The sequence below is a fragment of the Lutra lutra genome, chromosome 17, assembly GCF_902655055.1.
Source record: "Lutra lutra chromosome 17, mLutLut1.2, whole genome shotgun sequence".
Taxonomy (NCBI): Eukaryota; Metazoa; Chordata; class Mammalia; order Carnivora; family Mustelidae; genus Lutra; species Lutra lutra.
In genome coordinates, this window is record NC_062294.1 from 11,965,572 (window position 1) to 11,984,711 (window position 19,140).

At 45.5% G+C, this 19,140-nt stretch overlaps 1 protein-coding gene across 4 annotated transcripts in view; it reads left to right on the forward strand.

The window, feature by feature from the left end:
• WDR59 (WD repeat domain 59) overlaps positions 1 to 19,140 on the forward strand; it is a 94,977-nt gene that overhangs the window by 32,655 nt on the left and 43,182 nt on the right. For all 4 annotated transcript variants that reach the window (XR_007123848.1, XM_047710895.1, XM_047710896.1 and 1 more), the window contains exons 7-13: positions 2,886 to 2,974; positions 6,106 to 6,222; positions 11,270 to 11,347; positions 13,222 to 13,378; positions 16,623 to 16,702; positions 18,070 to 18,202; positions 18,338 to 18,462. Coding sequence is in view for 3 of the 4 variants with exons in the window: in XM_047710895.1 (XP_047566851.1) it covers positions 2,886 to 2,974; positions 6,106 to 6,222; positions 11,270 to 11,347; positions 13,222 to 13,378; positions 16,623 to 16,702; positions 18,070 to 18,202; positions 18,338 to 18,462 (779 nt within the window). In the remaining variant the exon portion in view is untranslated. The remainder of the gene's footprint in view (positions 1 to 2,885; positions 2,975 to 6,105; positions 6,223 to 11,269; positions 11,348 to 13,221; positions 13,379 to 16,622; positions 16,703 to 18,069; positions 18,203 to 18,337; positions 18,463 to 19,140) is intronic.

Consider the following 19,140-nt stretch of genomic DNA (forward strand, 5'->3'; position numbering starts at 1 on the left):
AACATCGGTCACTGGCTGGCCAGTCTTATTTATTTCATCCTTACCTCTACCCACTGTCCCAGCCCCAACTCCCATCTCTTTTGGATTGATTTTGAAGGGGTGCCTGGGTGGGGTGGCTCATTTGGTTAAGGGTCCAACTCTTGATCTCAGCTCAGGTCTTGATCTCAGTGTTGTGAGTTCAAGCCTCACATTGGGCATGAAGCCTGCTTTAAAAAAAAAAAAAATTTTTTTTTTTGAAGCATTTCCTGGGTGTCATATCATTTCCTCAATGAGTATTTCAGTAGGTGATATTTATGCAAGAGAAGAACCCTGTAAGAAAAGATGATCACAGTACCATAAGCAGACCTAAAAAGGTTAACAGTGGCTCTTTAATATCAGATATTTAAGCAGTACGCAGATTTCCCTAATCTCAGTTGTTATTTTACAAATTATTTAAGTCAGAATCCAAATAAAAAACATACTTATAAGTGGTTGTTATATTTCTCATCTTTTACAATTGGTAGGTTTCTTCCCCCTCTCCTTTTTTGGTTTATTTTTCTTTTCCTAAAGTTTATTTATTGAGGAAACCAGGTTGTTTGTCTTATGATTTCCCCATAATCTAGATGAAGCTGATTGTGTCTCCCATGTTGTCATTTAATGTGGATGTACTGAAACTTTGAAATTACTTCTCGGTCCCCCTGTTTTCTCAGTTGGAACTGATTGTTTTGGAATTCTGCTTTGGGGCTGTTGTGGGGTATTTACAGAGAGTAGAATTTGGGCCCAGAAATGGTGTATCTTACGGTGATGAAGCCCAGTCATCAGCATTGTGTTTTGAAGATTTATTCATCTATTTTTGGAAAGAGAGAGAGAGTGGGGCAGGGACAGGGAAGAGGGAGAGAATCTACCAGACATCTGTACTGAGCCCAGAGACCCCAACGCAGGGCTCGATCTCAAAACCCCGAGATCATGACCTGAGCCGAAACCAAGAGTTGGTGGCTTAACTGACTGCACCACACAGGTGTCCCATCAGTGTTGTATTTTGACATCTTTGTTAAAAATATACATTGTCTGTCTCTTAAATCCTGCTCCTTTGTATTTTTTTTGGCACTTTTTTCTTTTATTTAGATTTCATTTATTTATTTCCAATAGAGCAAGAGCAAGTGACACAGAGAGCAAGAGTGAGAAAGCACAAGCAGGGGGAGTGGTAGAGGGAGAGGGAGAAGCAGGCTCTCCACTGAGCGGAGAGCCCGATGCAGGGCTCGATACCAGGACCCCGGGATCATGACCTGAGCCGGAGGCAGAGGCTTAACCCACTGAGCCACCCAGGCGCCGCTCAGTGAGATTTCTCAGTGGTAGCAAAGCTGCTTTGGGAGAAAAGAGGCTAATGAGATGCTGTGGATTTGGTGAGCTGCTTGATCTACCATTCCCTGAAGGTGAAACTTGGCCAGTTTTGCTCCCTGGAGTCTGTGGTCCTTTATCTCTCCATGAGCGCGTTGCTTATGCCTTTGGGGTAGGGAGTAAGTAGGAGCCTGTGTGTACTCCAGACTATTCTCTGTTCGAGAATACCCAAGGTCTGGGAACTGTTTGACCCTGTTGTCACAACTCTAGTAGATTGAATCAGGGGTTCCCAGAACCCTTTGGCAGTCCTCATGGTCTGATGGCCTCCACACTGGGGAAAGTATATTTCTTTTGGAAGTCTTCAAGTAATCTGTCTTGAGGAAATGGGGCAGACTCTTCCTACTCACTTTCTCCTGCAGTTGATACCCTTTCTTGCAAAGAAACTGGGTCTCCTACGCTAGCTTCCTCCTTTAGGGGTCTCCACTGTTCATTCCTAGGTGACTTGAGATGCCTTGTGTCTCAAGCAAAAAAACACAAAAAGCCAAAGCCAAGCAAGGATAACTTCTGGGTCTTAACTCCATTTCCTGTTAGATTCTGAGTCCTTGTTGTGTCATTCCCACTCTTCTTGGATCAGGGCCCAACAGTGTCCCCAGTAATAAACACCCCACCTAAAGGGAGAAATGCTTGTGGTCTGAGCAAGGACAAGAAGAGATGGGAAGGAGAGCCATTGTGTTGTTCTGGTGTAACTGAATGAACTTGGTTATTTTTCAGAGCCAACTACCAGTGCTGATATGTCCTAGATTTTTCACAGGTCTCAGCCCATCTAGCATCTTACGCTAATGCCTCCTCTCAGATAGCTCCCTTCTTACTGTTGTTACCTCTTTGTGTTGGCAGAGTGGGAAAAGGACTCAGTTCAGAGTGTCGGGGGATATTCCCGTTCTCTGACTGAATCCAGGGCCGGGGGTCATGTGCAGCCGCTGATGGGAGGGGAGAGCGCAGGAGGGGGCTGGTGCACACACCCTTCTGAGGGCAGAATTGGGCAACTCGGGGCCTTATTCTTCAGTTGAGCTTCGGGAACCTTTGTTTCTCCAAGGTTGCCCTCCAGAATAGGGGAGTGAGGGAGGGAGGGATTAGGTGGGAACCAGCATTGAGCTGAGGCTCTTCTGAGTGGGAGAGCTGGGCTGGCCCCGGTGATGGGGATGAGGAAGAGACAGACCGTGTGAGGAGTAGTCATTTCCTCCCCCCACCCCCCATGGCGCCATGTTGGGCTGCTGCTCATTAGAAAACGTGCTTCCCTGCTGATTCTGCGCGGAGGTCACGAGTAGGGTTTTTTCCTGAGTGTGATTATTTCTTCAATTAGGTGACTCTGATCCTGTTCCGATGAGTTAATTCATTAATTTTTTGGCTTCATTTTCTCTTTAATGTGGGGCTGGTGCAGTCACAGGCACTTGACGGGTTCTGTTCTCCTTCAGCGGGAACTCATTATCCAGCCGCCCTGGAAGCGCTCTCTACTCTGGTGCCAGGGGGGTTGAGGGCAGCCGCTTTCTTCCCCTGATTTTCCTTTGCAGCCGGTGCTTCACAGGTCAAATGGAATAAAAAAAATGCTAATTACCTCGCCACCAGTCATGACGGGGATGTGCGGATATGGGACAAGCGGGTGAGTAATCTCTTGTCTCCCACCCCAGTTGGTCCTTAATCCCTCCCCAGGGGTGTGAGGACGGTGCTGTAGTAGCAGGACTCATCTAGCAAGGCCAGGGTGCCCCGTGCACTGCAGCAAATTACCATTTTAAGATCATAGTCCCGGAAGACATGTGCTTCCTGATCAAAACTGATGTTGAAGGAAGATAGAGAGTATTAGGATCAGTGGTTAAGAAAATGAACTGGGCCTGCTAAGTTAGAGCCCCATTTTGCTACCTCCTAATTACATTATCAGCTGAGCCACTACACTTCTCCAAGTCTCGGTTACGTGATCTTCAAAACGAAGATACTGATAGTGAGTGTGTCACTGAGGAGGTCAAGCCCGGGGACCAGACACTATTCTAGAAGGTCAGTGCTCCGGCTTGCAGAGTGCAAACTGGTTGTTCTAGGACATATTCCACCTTGGGTGTTTCTGGTAGAAATCACCAAGGCGAGGTACTTAGGGTGCTCAAATCCTCCCTTAGACATCCAGCTGTCCCCTCAGCCTCACAGAAGCTCGCAGAGCGTATATTCTCCCTGCACAACCTGTGTACCTGGTGGGCACGGGAGAAGGGCAGGCCCCCGGTGGCTGCCGCAGTGGAGAGTCTATTGAGAGTTTGGTTTGTTGGCATCAGTGAGGACAGAGATGCGGGAAAATGCTCCCCGGTGTCCGACTCCCAGATGATGGGGTCATAATGCACGGGGCAGTTGACTTTGTAAGATGTGGGTGTCATGCCACTTCCTGCTTTCCGACAGTGGAGGCTAGAGCTTCTCAGCTCCTGTGGGAAGCAGCCACTTGTAGTTTTCCCGAAACTGTCAGCCGGGATGCGGTCTCATCCCAGCACGGCTTCTGGCAGCCCCGTCCCTTCCCTTGTGGCAGGTATTTGGTCAGACGGTTGGGCAGAGGAGAAGGAAATGAAGCAGATTGGGGGTCGGGTGAAGTGGGTGCTACAGCTTGCTAGGGAAGCTTGGGCTGGCTGAAGCCCTCTGCCTTCCGTGGCTCTTGGGTGAGAAGGTGACTTTGTACATAAGGGTTGGATGGGTACGTCTTCTATGTGTTAGTTTTTGTCTCTGTCCCTTAGTGTGGTCTCACATTAGCCATTCTGCCCTCTCTTGATTCCCTAAAGTGGTGATTGGTTTTGTTTCTTTCATCACTAGTATAGTGTTTAAATATGTAAATGGCTTAAATAAAACATTTGGTTAGTTTGTAGTGCATACAGACTTGCTTTAGACTGTTTTCAGGCCATCAGCAATATAAACCATTTGGTAGTACGCCCTTAATCCCTGTCAGTACATGTCTTCTGAACTAGTGTTGAAAAACTAGTAGTGTTCCTTATCTTCCAGAAAGAGACGGCCAGACTGTTCCTGCCTAGTCTTCCTGTCAGTCTACTGAGAATCCTGACTTCCCTCAACAATTTTATCTGTTTTGTTTAAAGGATTTTAACTTCGCCTGACACCCATAATTAATACTTGGGACTTTTGCTCAGAGGGGTTGTAAAACTCGTAGGTCATATTTTTACTTCTCTGGCACTTTCCAGTATCGAAGTAGCACTCTTGGCACCAGGCATCAGAGGCTTAAAAAAGTGCAGTATCAGTGGCAATGTTGGATTTCATTCAAACACCCCAAAGACGAGTAGTAGTAACATTTACTACATGTTTTTTATGCACAGGCATTGTCCTAAGAACTCGCTTTATAACTAGTCTTTAAAGTAAGCACTGTCTTTATCCCCATTCTACAGATGAGTAAACTGAGGCCTGTTTGTTGTTGGGATTTGAACTCAGGGAGGCTGGCTCTGAAGACTGCTCTTAACCTCACAGACCAGCACTGATTATAGAAGTAATACATGCTCTTTGTAGAAACTGTAGAAGAGAAAATAAAAAACATTCATAGGCCCATTCCCCAAGAACAAATGCTAGCATTTTGGTGTTTTTTTTGTGCTTTTTAAAAAACATGGTTTATCCTGTTACGTACATGGTCATAGATACTTTTTCCATTTAATAGCATTTTCCCTGTCCTATAATCCCTGTGTCTAACATTTAGTCACTCTGCCATACTATGTTGGATAGCTGTACCGTAGTTGATCTAAAATTTAATTATTCCTCATGTACTGTTTGTGTTACTTCTAGTTTTCTGGTATTCCCAGTATCACCAAGATGAACATCTTTAGTTATCTAAAGCTTTTTGTGAAATTTGAATATTCTCCTAGGAAAGGAAAATCTTAAGTTGCTTGGTAAAAATTGTCAAAGGTTTTTGCCGAAAGGTTGTACTATTTTGTATAAACACCAGCAGTGACAAATGGAGCCTTGCCAGTGTCGAGTATTATTTACAAGTATCTTCTAATTTGATAGTTTATTTTTTTTAAAGTAATTTTTTTTAAAATTTTATTTATTTATTTGAGAGAAGAGAGAGACAGGGAGAGAGAGCATGAGCGAGGAGAAGGTCAGAGGGAGAAGCAGACTCCCCGTGGAGCTGGGAGCCTGATGCGGGACTCGATCCCGGGACTCCAGGATCATGACCCGAGCCGAAGGCAGTCGCTTAACCAACTGAGCCACCCAGGCGCCCATAACTTGATAGTTTAATAAAATCTGACTTTAATGTATATTTCTGAGGTTTCCTCCCGAGTTTGCTTATTTTATATAAGCTTATTAATCATGAAGAGTTATCTTTTGTGATGTGTGTTCATTCTCTTTGGGGGGTCTTGGTGCGCGATTACTTTAAGATTGGTGGTTTTCCCTCCGGTCTCGAGGTGGGGTCTGTCTGAACTTCGCAGCCCCTCTCTTTGGGTGATAGCGAGGAAGGGGAGTGGGGATTGCAGACTCCACTAGTCAGCGGAAGAGCTCCCACTACCCGGGGTCCTTCATTAAAGCCACGCCCGGGGCTGGAGCAGAAAGAAAAGAAGTTCACAGGCCCGAATACAGAGCATGTATGAAGGAGGGTTGGAGAAGTCTTTCTCTGTTTTGTTTTAAACAAAACAAAGTGGAGTTTCCTAAGGATAGAGACAGTATCTGGTAGTGTTTCTGTGTCCCCACCCAGCCCCCAGCAGACCATTCTATGGTAGACACTCAGGGAGCTCTTTATAAATTGACAACACTCTGCCAATCCTGTCGTAGAAACCCAGCACGGCGGTGGAGTATCTCGCAGCGCACCTCTCCAAGATCCATGGCCTGGACTGGCACCCAGACATTGAGCACATTCTTGCTACCTCCAGTCAGGACAACTCTGTCAAGGTGAGTGACCCCCGGGGACAGCTGGGGGCACTGCGTGCGGGAAGCATTAGATTTTGAACCAGCACCTGGTTTGGAAGGAAAGCTACGCCAAGCACAGCGTGTGTGCTGGAGGGGTTCCGGGCAGGTAAGCCTGGTCGTGTGGGCCAGTAGGAACGAAGAGTAGCATATCTCTGAGAGGGTTCCCGGGATCTGCTTGGAGCTTTTTCTTCTTTCCATTTGTGAAAGGAAGTCGGAGACTAAACCATTTAGAAAGGAGAAGTTTATTTGCCAAGAAGTTGCCAGGAAATCAGATTGTAGGGGGGAAAAAAAAAACCACCACCACCACCACCCCCACACCAAACCAAACCAGATATATCATAAAGGAGAAAAGCTGATATTGTTTTTGTTAAAGTTAAGGTTAACAAAATTGTTAAGGTTACCAAGTTTCTGACTAGACTCCCTGGGATGGAAAACCAGCACTCTTCGAATATGATTATCCCATCCACAAAAGTTAGGACATCTTCAGCCAGCAGCACTGCAAAAGTCAGGGACAGGGGCGCCGGGGTGGCTCAGTGGGTTAAGCCTCTGCCGTCGGCTCAGGTCATGACCTCCGGGTCCTGGGATCAAGCCCCACATCTGGACTCTCCACTCAGCAGGGAGCCTGCTTCCCCCTCTCTGCCTGCCTCTCTGCCTACTTGCGATCTCTCTCTGTCAAATAAAGAAATAAAATCTTAAAAAAAAAAAAAAAAAGTCAGGGACAGAGTTGACAGAGAGTCTCTCTCACTTACAGGAAATGCTCCAGGTTTATGTGTTTCTGTAACCCTATTATTTTGGTTTATCTCAGAGTGCAGCATTTCTTGTTTGTTTTTCCTGTCCCGACTGATGCTTTTAGAAGGATGCAGGGCACAGGGCCAGCCTCATTCCACAGGCCCTCCTTGTGGTCAGGTCTCTGTCTGGAAGGACAGAGATTTGACCACACAAGTTGGCTTAGCAATTTTCTGATTCAGCATCATTAATGTAATGATTTGTTTACATGGGCACACAGACAATGTCATTTTATGATATGGTGAGCAAAACTAGAACCATAAGACCGAAGCCTGAAAAGTTAACTTCTGTCTTGAGGTTTGTAAATCCCTTAGGGTTGTCATTTACTTTTATGTGCCGGAATGGTTTTTTTTGTTTGTTTATTTGGGGCTTGGATTTTTGGCACCTTGTCACCCAAGTTCAGAACCCAGAAACCATCCAGTTCCCCTCCTCCTCTTTCCTCAAGTTTGTCCTGTTCAGTGACATCTTTACTACCTGTAGGCTGGATTCCGTGGGTATTGAAGCAGGCAACAGGTCAGTTTCCACATGTGAGACTCAGTCTTTGTTCCTTACTTGTAGGCTGAGGAATTAAATGAGACTTTTGACATGGTATTTAATTTATTCCACCATATCCTGGTGGAAGGAAGGCGTTTCTGTTGAATGTATATAAATAGCATAATTGTAATTGAAGCCGTATCAGAGGTACTTGCATAATATTCAACCATATTTTTTAGTAATTTGTTAGTATCAATATGTCATTTTTTCCCTACATAATCGTTTTCTTTTTTTTTTTTTTTTTAAGATTTTATTTCTTTATTTGACAGATAGAGATCACAAGTAGGCAGAGAGGCAGGCCGAGAGAGAGGAGGAAGCAGGCTCCCTGCTGAGCAGAGAGCCTGATGTGGGACTTGATTCCAGGACCTGGGAACATGACCCAAGCCGAAGGCAGAGGCTTTAACCCACTGAGCCACCCAGGTGCCCCTCTACATAATTGTTTTCTTAAGTTTACCTGACAAGAGGTTAGCTTATTATTTGTAGTAATACATTCTTTTTAAAGATTTTATTTCTTTATTTGACAGAGAGAGATCATAAGTAGGCAGAGAGGCAGGCAGAGAGAGAGGGGGAAGCAGGCTCCCTGCTGAGCAGAGAGCCGATGCGGTACTTGATCCCAGGACCCTGGGATCATGACCTGAGCTGAAGGCAGAAGCTTTAACCCACTGAGCCACCCAGGCGCCCCTGTAGTAACACATTTTTATTATATTTTTGTTTTCTGAATTGAAGGGGTACGCCGGAACAAGATACCACTGAATGTTTCACCTGAGTTTGTAAATTGTTAAACTGTGAAACTGTTGAATTGAGGGTTAGAGCTAGACTGAGAAGAAAGAAAAGGATTTTTCTTATCTGGCTATTAAAAATAGAACATTAACCACAATGAGATGACTTCATACCAGTTAATGATTGTTTTTGTCCCTGATCTTGGGCTAAGCAGTCAAATTTATGATATTGCCTTCTTCTAGACGAGCAGCCCTGGAAATCCAGACACAGATCCTTAGTCCATCCTGACAGATGTGTGTCTGCCTCTGGGTCAAGGTCAGCCTAACTGAGAGTCCTGTACCCACAAGGCTGTTCAAAAACCTGGTTCTTTCTTGCCTGAGGCTCTTCTGATATTTCTTCAGAAGCCTTCCTTTCTGATCTGTAACTTGTAGCAAGGGTCTCTTGGCAAGCAAGAGAAAAGCAGAGATCACCTATGGGCGAGAGGATGGCATGGCTGCTCTGGTACTTTTACTAACCAGTCTGTCAGATTAAATACACTGAAGCCATTCACATGCAGCATATCATCATTTCATAAGACTGACAGTGGTTCCTTCGAGAGTAAGATCATGTTATGAAATGAGTGAGGACTCAGTTCAATCCCCAGGGTCCTCTAACTTGTTCCATAATTATATGTTGTTATTATATGTTATAATACTCACTAGTCGAGCATATTTAAATCTGGAAACATCCTTTTTTTTTTTAAGATTTTATTTATTTATTTGACAGAGAGAGATCTCAAGTAGGCAGAGCTGCAGGCAGAGACAGACGGGGGAAGCAGGCTCCCCGCTGAACAGAGAGCCCGATGTGGGGCTTGATCCCAGGACCCTGAGATAATGACCTGAGTTGAAGGCAGAGGCTTGCCCCACTGAGCCACCCAGGCACCCCACAAATCTTTTTTTTTTTAAAGGATTGATTTTGTTAACAGTTTTCGTGACAGTCTGTAAATAAACATGAAAAGTAACCAATTGCCGAAATATACTCAGTAGTACTATGATCTTACCTGTACCTAATTAACTAAGGGAGGTTGAACTTTTTCCTTTGCTAGTTTTTCACATTGGTTGACTTGATAATAGGAAGACGTTCACGAAGTGTTGATCTAATTAAAAATCCAGAGAATGCCACACTGACCTAATGATTTCTAGTTTCCCTTCTTTTGTAAGTTGAGGGAGCAAGTTACAGTTTTCCCTATAGCCATCAGGGAAACCCAGCCGCAGTTTCGGTGGAAAACACATCTTAACAATTTTATTGTTTTGAATGTGGAATCCGAATTTGTCAAAAAAAGAGTTGTCAGAAGAAACAAGAATCACCTCATGTGATCCCTTTATGGCCACACCCTCCAACCCCCAACTTCTAGCAGCCTCTGATAACGTTCTCCATCACTGTAGGTTTTTTTGTGTTTTTTTTGAAGATTTTATTTATTTATTTTACAGAGAAATCACAAGCAGGCAGAGAGGCAGGCAGAGAGAGAGGAGGAAGCAGGCTCCCCGCTGAGCGGAGAGCTGGATGTGGGGCTCCATACCAGGACCCTGAGATCATGACCTGAGCCAAAGGCAGAGGCTTAACCCACCGAGCCACCCAGGCGCCCCCATCACTGTAGTTTTGTTGTTTTGAGAAGGTCATTTAAATGGAATGATTCAGTATGTAACTATCTGAGTTGGTTTCTTCCATTCAGGATAGCACCTTCAAGATTCATCCAAGGTACTTCAAGAATCGATAGATCATATACTTTTAGTTGGCAAGTGGTAATCCACTGTATGGACATACTACGGTTGATCATCTGTTGCCCCGTTGAAGAACATTGACTGGGCTGTCAGCAGTTTTTGATGATTGTGAATAAAGCTGCTATAAACATTCACGGATAGATTTTCCTGCGAATGGAACTTTTCACTTTTCCAGGACAAATAGTTAGGAGTTGGGATCAAAGGCATATGGGTCAATGGGTCAATGGCATATGCGTGTTTAACTTTTTAAGAAACTGCCAAACTGTCATCTGCTTTTGATAATAATTTCTTAATACTGGAATAGCGCAGAGTTGCAGTCTTGGTCCTCCTGCCTTTGGTGCTATACGGTTTCCTGCTTCACAGCCGAGGCTCAGGCTCCCAAGTATAGTTGTGTCCCTTCATTGAAAGCGCAGGCGTCCCTAAGGCGGAGTGTGTCTGGCTCACCTCTGTGCATTTTGCAATCTCGAGTTCCGTATGGTCAGTGGCAGAGTGGGTGACCGTGTATGTGAGTGCGTTGGTGTCCAAACAGCCACATCTTCCCTGTGGGACCTTGGGCAAGCTGGATTGTTTCGTCATTTAGCTTCTACATTTGAGAAATAACTGAATGACATCCTTAATTTGGTTGTCGCAAAGATTAAATGGGATCACAAAACCTAAAGCTCTCAGCTCGGTCTGGAATGCAGTAAGTAGTTAGCACGTTGTCTGTCGTTAGTTCTTACTTTGCCCTGCATGGTATAAAAGTGACACAGGGGGAAAGCTTGTCACTCTGACCTTTCATCTCTAGGCCCGTTTAATAGGCGGGCTGAAGCTGATCGGCCCCAAGGGCTGGTCCTGGTGATGTTGGGAAATTCTCCTGTAATGTTGATATATAGGAAAGGTTTGTGTGTCTGCCCCGCTCCCCTGGCTGGCTGCGCTGCCGGGGACACACCGAGGACAGAGAGTGGAGGGTCCACAGGCTGTGCTTATTTCAATTGTTTTTTTTTTTTTTTTTTTTTTAAGATTTTTATTTATTTATTTGACAGACAGAGATCACAAGTAGGCGGAGAGACAGGCAGAGAGAGAGGGAAGCAGGCTCCCTGCTGAGCAGAGAGCCCGATGCGGGGCTCGATCCCAGGACCCTGCGATCATGACCTGAGCCGGAGGCAGAGGCTTAACCCACCCAGGCGCCCCAGTTGTTGGGTTTTTTAGTGGCATCTGTTTAACAAATTACCCTGTTTTCTTTCTTCTAGTTCTGGGATTACCGCCAGCCTCGGAAATACCTCAGTATTCTCCCTTGCCAGGTGCCTGTCTGGAAGGCCAGATACACTGTGAGTGGGACACCCCACCTCCTGCTGGGGAGCTTCTCCTTAGTGTCCAGACATGGGGGTCAAGGACCCTTTTCTCTTATTTTCTTTGTGAGGCAGTTTCTCTTTCTGTCTTGGCTGAGGGGTGGGACAAAGGCAGTAATGATGGCATAAAAGCTGGTATGTATTTAAAAACTTGTCTTTGAAATGTTGGGGAACAACCTGTGCAAGAGTTGCTGACCATAGCCTGGGAGGCCGGGCCCCTGAACGTGGTCACTACTGGCAGGGAAAGCGGGGCAGACAGGGCCAGAGGGTTTGCGGCTTGCAGTCAGTGGACCATGGTAGAAAGAAGTCTGGCTTTAGATTCAGAAGACCTGGGTTTTGGGCCCATTGGTGCCTTTTAATTTTTTCCCAACATTTATTAAGATGTAATTGACCTGTAGCATTGTGTAAGTTCAAGGTATACCCCCATGGATTTGATATTGCAAGACTGTTAGTACCCCAGGGGGGCTAATACCTCTGTCACATCACATAATTGCCATTTCTTTTTTGTGTTGAGAACATTTAACATCTACTCTCTTAGCAACTTCCAAGAATATAATACAGTGTTATTAACAATCATCCCCGGGCTGTGTATTCGATCCCCTGAACTTGCTCATCTTCAAACTGGAAGTGACTGAGCCACCCAGGCTCCCCTTTATTCATCCATTGATGGACACTTAGATCACTTAGATTGTTTCCGTATTTGCAATGAGCCATTTAATCTTTGTGTGGCCTTGGGCAAGCTGCTGGATGCTTTTGAGCGATAGTTTCCTTCTCTGTAGCATCTGAATAATAATTTTTACCAGGCCTTTTTATTATTGTGATAAAATTTACCATTTTAAAGTATGCAATTCAGTGGCATTTAGCACATGTACACTATGCCTTTCCTTTTGAGAAATGGTATGTGAAAATGCTTTATAAACCATAAAATGCTGCAGAATAAAGCTATTAGTCTTTCAGCAGTTTTTCCATTGTCACATTGATAACTTCTGATCAGAGATAATATATTTTCTTCATTGTCAACTTGAAAGGGAGCGCACAGAGATGAATAAAGCTGCCTTTATGTGTTAGGCTGTCACTCTGACGCGCTGTGGAACATAGAAGATAATTTAGGTATTAAATGGCTTTTGCATCTGGGAGTGCTTGTCAAGAAACCAGACATTGTTCTTATGAATTGAAATAGTTCTCTGGATTAATATGTTTACCTTAAAAAATAAACAGAGAAGTCCAGGAGTACTGCCAGGAGGGAAAGTGAAGATAAATGTGCTTTTAGGTGACCGTAGTTTATTCCTTCAAGAACAGAGTCTGATTGTTTACCCAGTGGGCCCCTTTGCTACCTAGCGGATGAGGTGTCGATAGGTAAAGCATGCCAGTCCTGAGATTGGAGGGTTTCCCTCTGAATAGCTGTGGTTTGGGTGGGGGGGCGTGGGAAGGTGATGCTTCGTGTGGCTGCCGTGCTGCTGGTGCGTTTCCACATGACAAGAATCCCGCCCGCTGCTTTGGGGTTTTCCCCAGCGTGTCTTGCATACTCGCTCTGGATGTGAAACAGAGTGTTCTGGTGTACAGCAGTCAGAGCCGTTTGCTTATTTTAGAATTTCAAGTTCTCCAAGTATTTGGCTTAGCTTTATTTTTTTACTCGCTGTGGTCCCTTCCATGCACAGGAAAAAGCAGGATAAATGCAAAAGAAAAGTAGAAGGATGGTTAACTTACGGTATTTGGAAAACATTTCCCCAGATGGGTTGGGGCCTTCCATCACCTCATTTATGTTAGTTAGGAAAGCATGCCAGCCTTGGTAATTCCAAGATTCAGCTGACTCTCCCTGGAATAATTACCTGCTTTTCCCTTTCCTGCCGTAGCCTTTCAGCAATGGATTGGTGACTGTGATGGTCCCCCAGCTTCGGAGGGAAAACAGTCTTCTCTTGTGGAACGTCTTTGACTTGAACACCCCGGTCCATACCTTCGTGGGGCACGATGACGTGGTGCTGGAGTTCCAGTGGAGGAAGCAAAAGGAGGGTGAGTGGGAGCCTGATTTCCTTCTGAGCCCTGTTCAACAGCAGCTCCAGTGGGGTTGCCTGTGTGGGCCAGTGTGGAGGATGCAGACCCCTCAGCACTGGGCTTGAGGAATGGGAGAGTCGGGGACTGCCACCATTCACTGTAGATGACAAAAGGGGTGTGTGCCTGTGGCTTCTGTCCCAAGCTAGTGTCCCTTCTCATAGGTTCAGTGCCATCTCTCACCTGCACGGAAGAGATCTGTAAGAGATGGATAGACTTGCTGTTGGATCATCTCTAGGGCTGAAAAACTCTGGAGTCACAGTCCTCAGAAGTCTGATGTTCGCTCCTTGCCACTCTGGGGAGGAAGGAGACCTGAGGTCGCCATCAGCACCCTGCCCACCACGTGTTCCTAGTTCCCTTCACAACACATAGTGGTGTTTTATCTTGCACCTCCTTGAAGATGGGTTTGGCCATATGGCTTGCTTTGATCATGAGACATAAACAGAGGGATGCGATCTCTTCTGGGTTGAAGCATTAGCAGCCATTGTACAATTACACGCTGTCTTTGCTATGGCCACCACAGCTGGCAGAACTCCAGCTGGAGCTGCACCCGTGAGCAAGGTGTCCTTGCTTTAAGCCCCTGAGATTTGGGCATTGTTCATTATTGCAGCTTCGTCTAGCTAGCCCTGACCAGTGCAAGGTCAAGTGTAATGGAGTCCGAAGCCCTTGGCCTTCACTTCTCCACCAACTCACCATGCAAACTTAGTAGCAGCTTCTCTTTTCCTGAGATCTTATTGTCACGATATCTAAAGGTTTTAGGGAACAGAAGCATATTTCTTGGTCTTTCTGTGTTAAAGAAGGAAAACCAGGCAGTGGAGTGGTGTGACCTGTCCAGAGTCCCAGGAAAGGTCTTGGGTAGACCTGGGATTAGAGTGCTCATCTTATCCCCGCTTCTTTGTGACCTTCATGAGCCTCTCTTCCAGGATAGTTTTTGAAGGGACTCTTTTGGTCATCCTCTTAATTTTCTCATCTTTATTTCCCAAATATCCCTGCTTCTAGAAACATGAGGCTGCTTGGTCTTTATCCCATCAATTTGCATGCATGACTTTGGCTTTCATCTTCATCTCTTGCATTTTGCCATAGTAAACAGATGATGTCGTTTCTTGTGGTCTGGCAGGAAGAGGTTGGCCTGTAGTTTTGGCTTGAAACGAAAAGTTTCTAGCAACCCGTTTCAGTTATCTGTCATCTGTAAGCTGGCAAGGTGAATTGTGTAAATTGAGACTATCTAGTCAGTAGTGAGATTCCGAGTGCAAGTTACAGGTATTTCTTCAAATTCCTTTTTCTTGCAAAGTATATCATCTGTCTAGAAAGTTGCATAAAACCTGTACAGTCTTACAAATTTGAAAGAGAAAATCTGTGTAACTACCACCATGGTCTAGAAAGCGAACATTGCTCGAGCCTCGGACCACAGTCCTGTCCCTTTCCCGGAAGGAAACGCTGTCCTCATATTTATGAGAGTGATTGCTGTTCTTATTTTTATCGTTTACTACCCGTTTACGTGGCCCCTGAAATGGCTTCAGCTCACTTGTTGGACCTTTCGTAAATGTAATCCCCCCGCACATTTCTTGTATTTTACTTCTTTTTCAACCGTTGCCACTTCGTTTTATTTTACTACCATGTCTTCTTAGTTTTTACTGGGTTATCTCAAGCTTTGACTTGGGTTTTCACTGTGGTGCAGGAGCTCCTAGAGAGCTAGCAGGAGAAGCGGGGTGTCCTGGCCAAGGGGCAAGGGTGTTTCACGAAGGAGGCGCCAGTCACTGGTTTCAGATGTTGCTGAAGGATCACCTTGTAGAATAAGAGAAAAGCCCTTAATTGTACAAATAGGAAGCGATGTGATTATTAGGAGACGAGTTCCAGAAGCAGACTGAAGATAGAGGCCAAATTGTAAGGCAGCATGGACAGAGGCAGCAGGAACTGGTTTTGTGATTGAAGTTCCCTTCACAGGCAAGGAGCAGACTGAATCGATCTTAGAGCCGCTGCCTTCTCCCTCTGAGGGTGAGGAGAGGATGCAAGAGAGTGGGTATGTGGGAAAGCTAGGGCCTTGTGAGGGTGAGAGGGAATGGGGGTGGAGGCAGTGGTAGAGGGGTTGGGATTAGAACGGAATTAGGGATAACTTTTCTCCACAGTCAGGGACACGAAAAGAAGCCAGATGTGGAGGCAGACGATTGCTGATGTAAACCTGAGTCTGCACGGGGTTGGCCGGGGGACTCCTGGCAGGCAGGTGTTCAGAAGACTTGTGTCCTGTTAGGCACACACAAGGATATGGTAACACACTGAGGGAGTGAAGGCCCGATTGAGGGCAGTGACACAGAGAAGGAACTTCTGTCGCTTACCTACCCTTTTCGCTTGGACCCATCATGTTCTCTGTGACCTCCATTTTCCCACCTGTAAAATGAAGGAATTGGATGAAATTCAATTCTAAACTCTTCTAAATTCTTTGCCCTCTAAGGATGGCCATAAAGGAGATTCTAGATATGACCTAATTACTCCGAAGTGCCCTGATCTTTTCATAAAGCTCCCTGAATGATTTTGGAATAATTTCCTTCTGACCAGATGTGACATGTGAAAATATAACTCAGTCAGTTAAGAACACTCAAGATCGATTATCCATTTCATAAAGAGGTGCTTCTCTTTACCAAAGAATTCTTTTCAGTGGTAAGATTCCATTATGCATTTAAAGCAATTCATTTCACAAAAATCATATTCACGCTCAGCTCCTCTGGAGCGTATAAAAGGAGGAACATTTGTGGAGGCGAAAGTTCAATGTGACGTTAAATCCCAGCGTCCCTCTTCACCTGCTGGGCTGCCAGATATCATTTCACTTCATTTAAGTTTCTGCTCAAATGTGTCTTCCTCAGGGAGGCCTGTCTAAAAATAGCTTCGCCATCAGTTCTCTTATCCTGGTTGTTGTTGTTTCTTCTTCTTTTTTTTTTTTTAAATAACACTATCCCTACCATACATTTTATTATGTATTTATCCATTCTTCTCTTGCCACCGCTGGATTGTGAGATCTGTAAAGACAGACGCTGTAGCAGTCCTGCTTGTCCTAGCACCTGGAGCAGTGCCCGGCATCTAGAAGAGGGTCGGCAAGTCTTTGTTGACTGGATGGGTGAAGGAGTCTCGCCCCATTGGAACCTGTAGCAAAAGTGATGTCGAATTAAAAAAAAAAAAAAAATTTCCAGGATTCTTATTTGGTGATTTCTAGGGTCCAAGGACTACCAGCTGGTTACGTGGTCACGGGATCAGACCTTGAGGATGTGGCGGGTGGATTCCCAGATGCAGAGGGTATGTACTAAGCACTGAAGTGGAGGAGTGCGCCTGGGTGTGCTCGCAACTTACAGAAAGTACAGGCCTGAGTACTTGGAGTCAGAGGATGCATGAGAGACATTCACTAACACTTGCTGTTGGCCGAGTGGCGTGTGGAGGCCACACTGAGGCTTTTAGGGCTTCAAGAGCCAACTCCAGCGTTGGGCACTTTTAAGCGTCAAGAGCCTCTGACCGCCTTTTCTCTGGTCCCGGCATGAGAGTGTGGGCAGCCTACCAAGCAGATGGCCTGTGGGCTTCATTTCTTTCTCTTCTTCTAACTGAACTGGGACGTCTGACCTTACCTGCAGTGTTCAGAGCCCTTAACGCCCACCCGCGGCACCTGTCCTGTGAAGCCCTTTTCAATTTTTGCCCCATAAATGATACCTGTTTCTTACATGAACCACAGTGGTTGGTACCTGGTGTGAACTGCCGTGGCCCTGGCTGTGCTCTGCCTCAACACGGTTTTTCCATTCCGTGGCGACGTGCCTTACAGACAGGAACTGTGCGTCCTCGTGTGGCCTCCCGCACGGGGGTGCCTGGCTGGCTCAGTTGGTAGAACAGGCAGCTCCTTTTTTTTTGGTGCCAAAACCTGGAAACGAGAACATGCAACTCTCTCTCTCTCTCTTTTTTTTTTTTTTTTTAAGATTTTTAAAAATTAGTTAATTAATTAATTAGAGAGATCGCCTGTCTGGGGAAGAGCAGAGGGGAAAGGAGAGGGACATGCAGACTCCTGGCTGAGTATGGAACCTGATGTGGGCCTCGATCCCATGATCCTGAGATCATGACCTGAGCTAAAACCAAAGAGTCAGACACTCAACCGGCTGAGCCACCCAGGCGCCCCAGGATACATGCAGCTCCTGATTTCAGGATTTTGAGTTCGAGCCCCACGTTGGCTGTAGTAATTACTTAAAAATCAGCAGATCCATCAGTCCTTCAATCTTAAAAAAAAAATCTGCAGCACTGCTCAGTACAAAGTCACTCTTGAGCATTTGGGTCAAATATCCTCACCTTACTGCCTTTCAAATATATTTTTTCCAGAAAGTACCATTTGTTCATTTTTGGTCTTGGGTTAGCTGAACAACTCCATAAAGGCTTGGAATTTAAAATAATGTTTTCTGAGGCTTGCATAAACTTGGAACAGGATGAAAAATTTCCAGGGTAGCTGAAACTCTCACTCCTGTGTATTTAACCAGGGAGATTTGGTAGTGGGTAAAGCCCATTTTGATCAGTTTTTGGCTGACACCTTTAGCTTTTGTGCTTCCCATTTTTAAGTCAGAATCCTAACCAGACATGGAGATCATTTCTACTGACTTCTGTGGACCTAGATCTTCTACCCTTTGTTGCAGCTTTGTGCAAATGACATACTAGATGGCGTCGATGAGTTCATTGAGAGCATTTCTCTTCTGCCGGAACCAGAGAAGACCCTGCACGCTCAAGATACAGATCACCAGCACAACCTGAGCCACGGGGAGGAGGAAGGTAATTGGTCAGACGGGTGTTTCAGGTGACGTGCCCCCTGTGCATCTCAGAGTTTCAGCACATACCCTAGAACGGCCCTCAGACGCGTTTTCAAAAGTGTTTGCCAACAACTAAAGAACCTCTCTCTCCTGCTAGTCTTAAAGGAAGACCCCCCAAGCAGTATCCTGGAAGAGAAGAAATCGGAGCAGCTGGGGCTCCCGCAGACTCTGCAGCAGGAGTTCTCCCTGATCAATGTGCAGATCCGGAATGTCAACGTGGAGGTGCTCACTGGCTTACCACCTCGTTCCCCTGCTGGCTGGTGGCCGTTGGTGGGCGAGGAGACTCCTCCAGCTCTCATTTCGGCTAGCAGAGAGCTTTACTGCTCCAACAAGTGAACCTCTCTGCTGGCTTTTTTATTTCCTAGGTTTTCTAGAGAAATAGATGTTTTGCAAATGCAAATTATAGCCTTACCATAGTATTTTCTCGTCAGATGAACTGAGGAGTAAACTGATGCTCATGTGTGTTGAAATCCTCCTAGCTGCTCCAACACTTCGTTTTACCACGTGTGAAGTTACTTAGAGTCAGGAAGGCTTAGTGCTTTGGCAAAGGTTACTGGTAGAGTTAGTGGCAGAGCTGAGTTTGAAAGCCAGACATCCTGACCCCCAGCCCCCCACCCCCCAGCCCCCAGGTTTTTTGTGCTCTGCTGTACTGTCTTCCCTTAAAGCTGGTCATTTCCTTAATGACTTAGATTCATAGTAAGAAGGTCATCAAACCTCTTTGTTCATTTAACACATGGAAATGTTTACTCTCTTCCTTTTGGGGAGATACTGAAATGCTTTCCTTCAGACAACTGAGTCTGAGTTTTGAAGCTTGATTTTGTTCTTTTTTTGCCTAGATTCAACTAACAGGTATGGATATGTGTGTATGCATAATTATCTCCTTTGGCCTTTTGGGGGGTG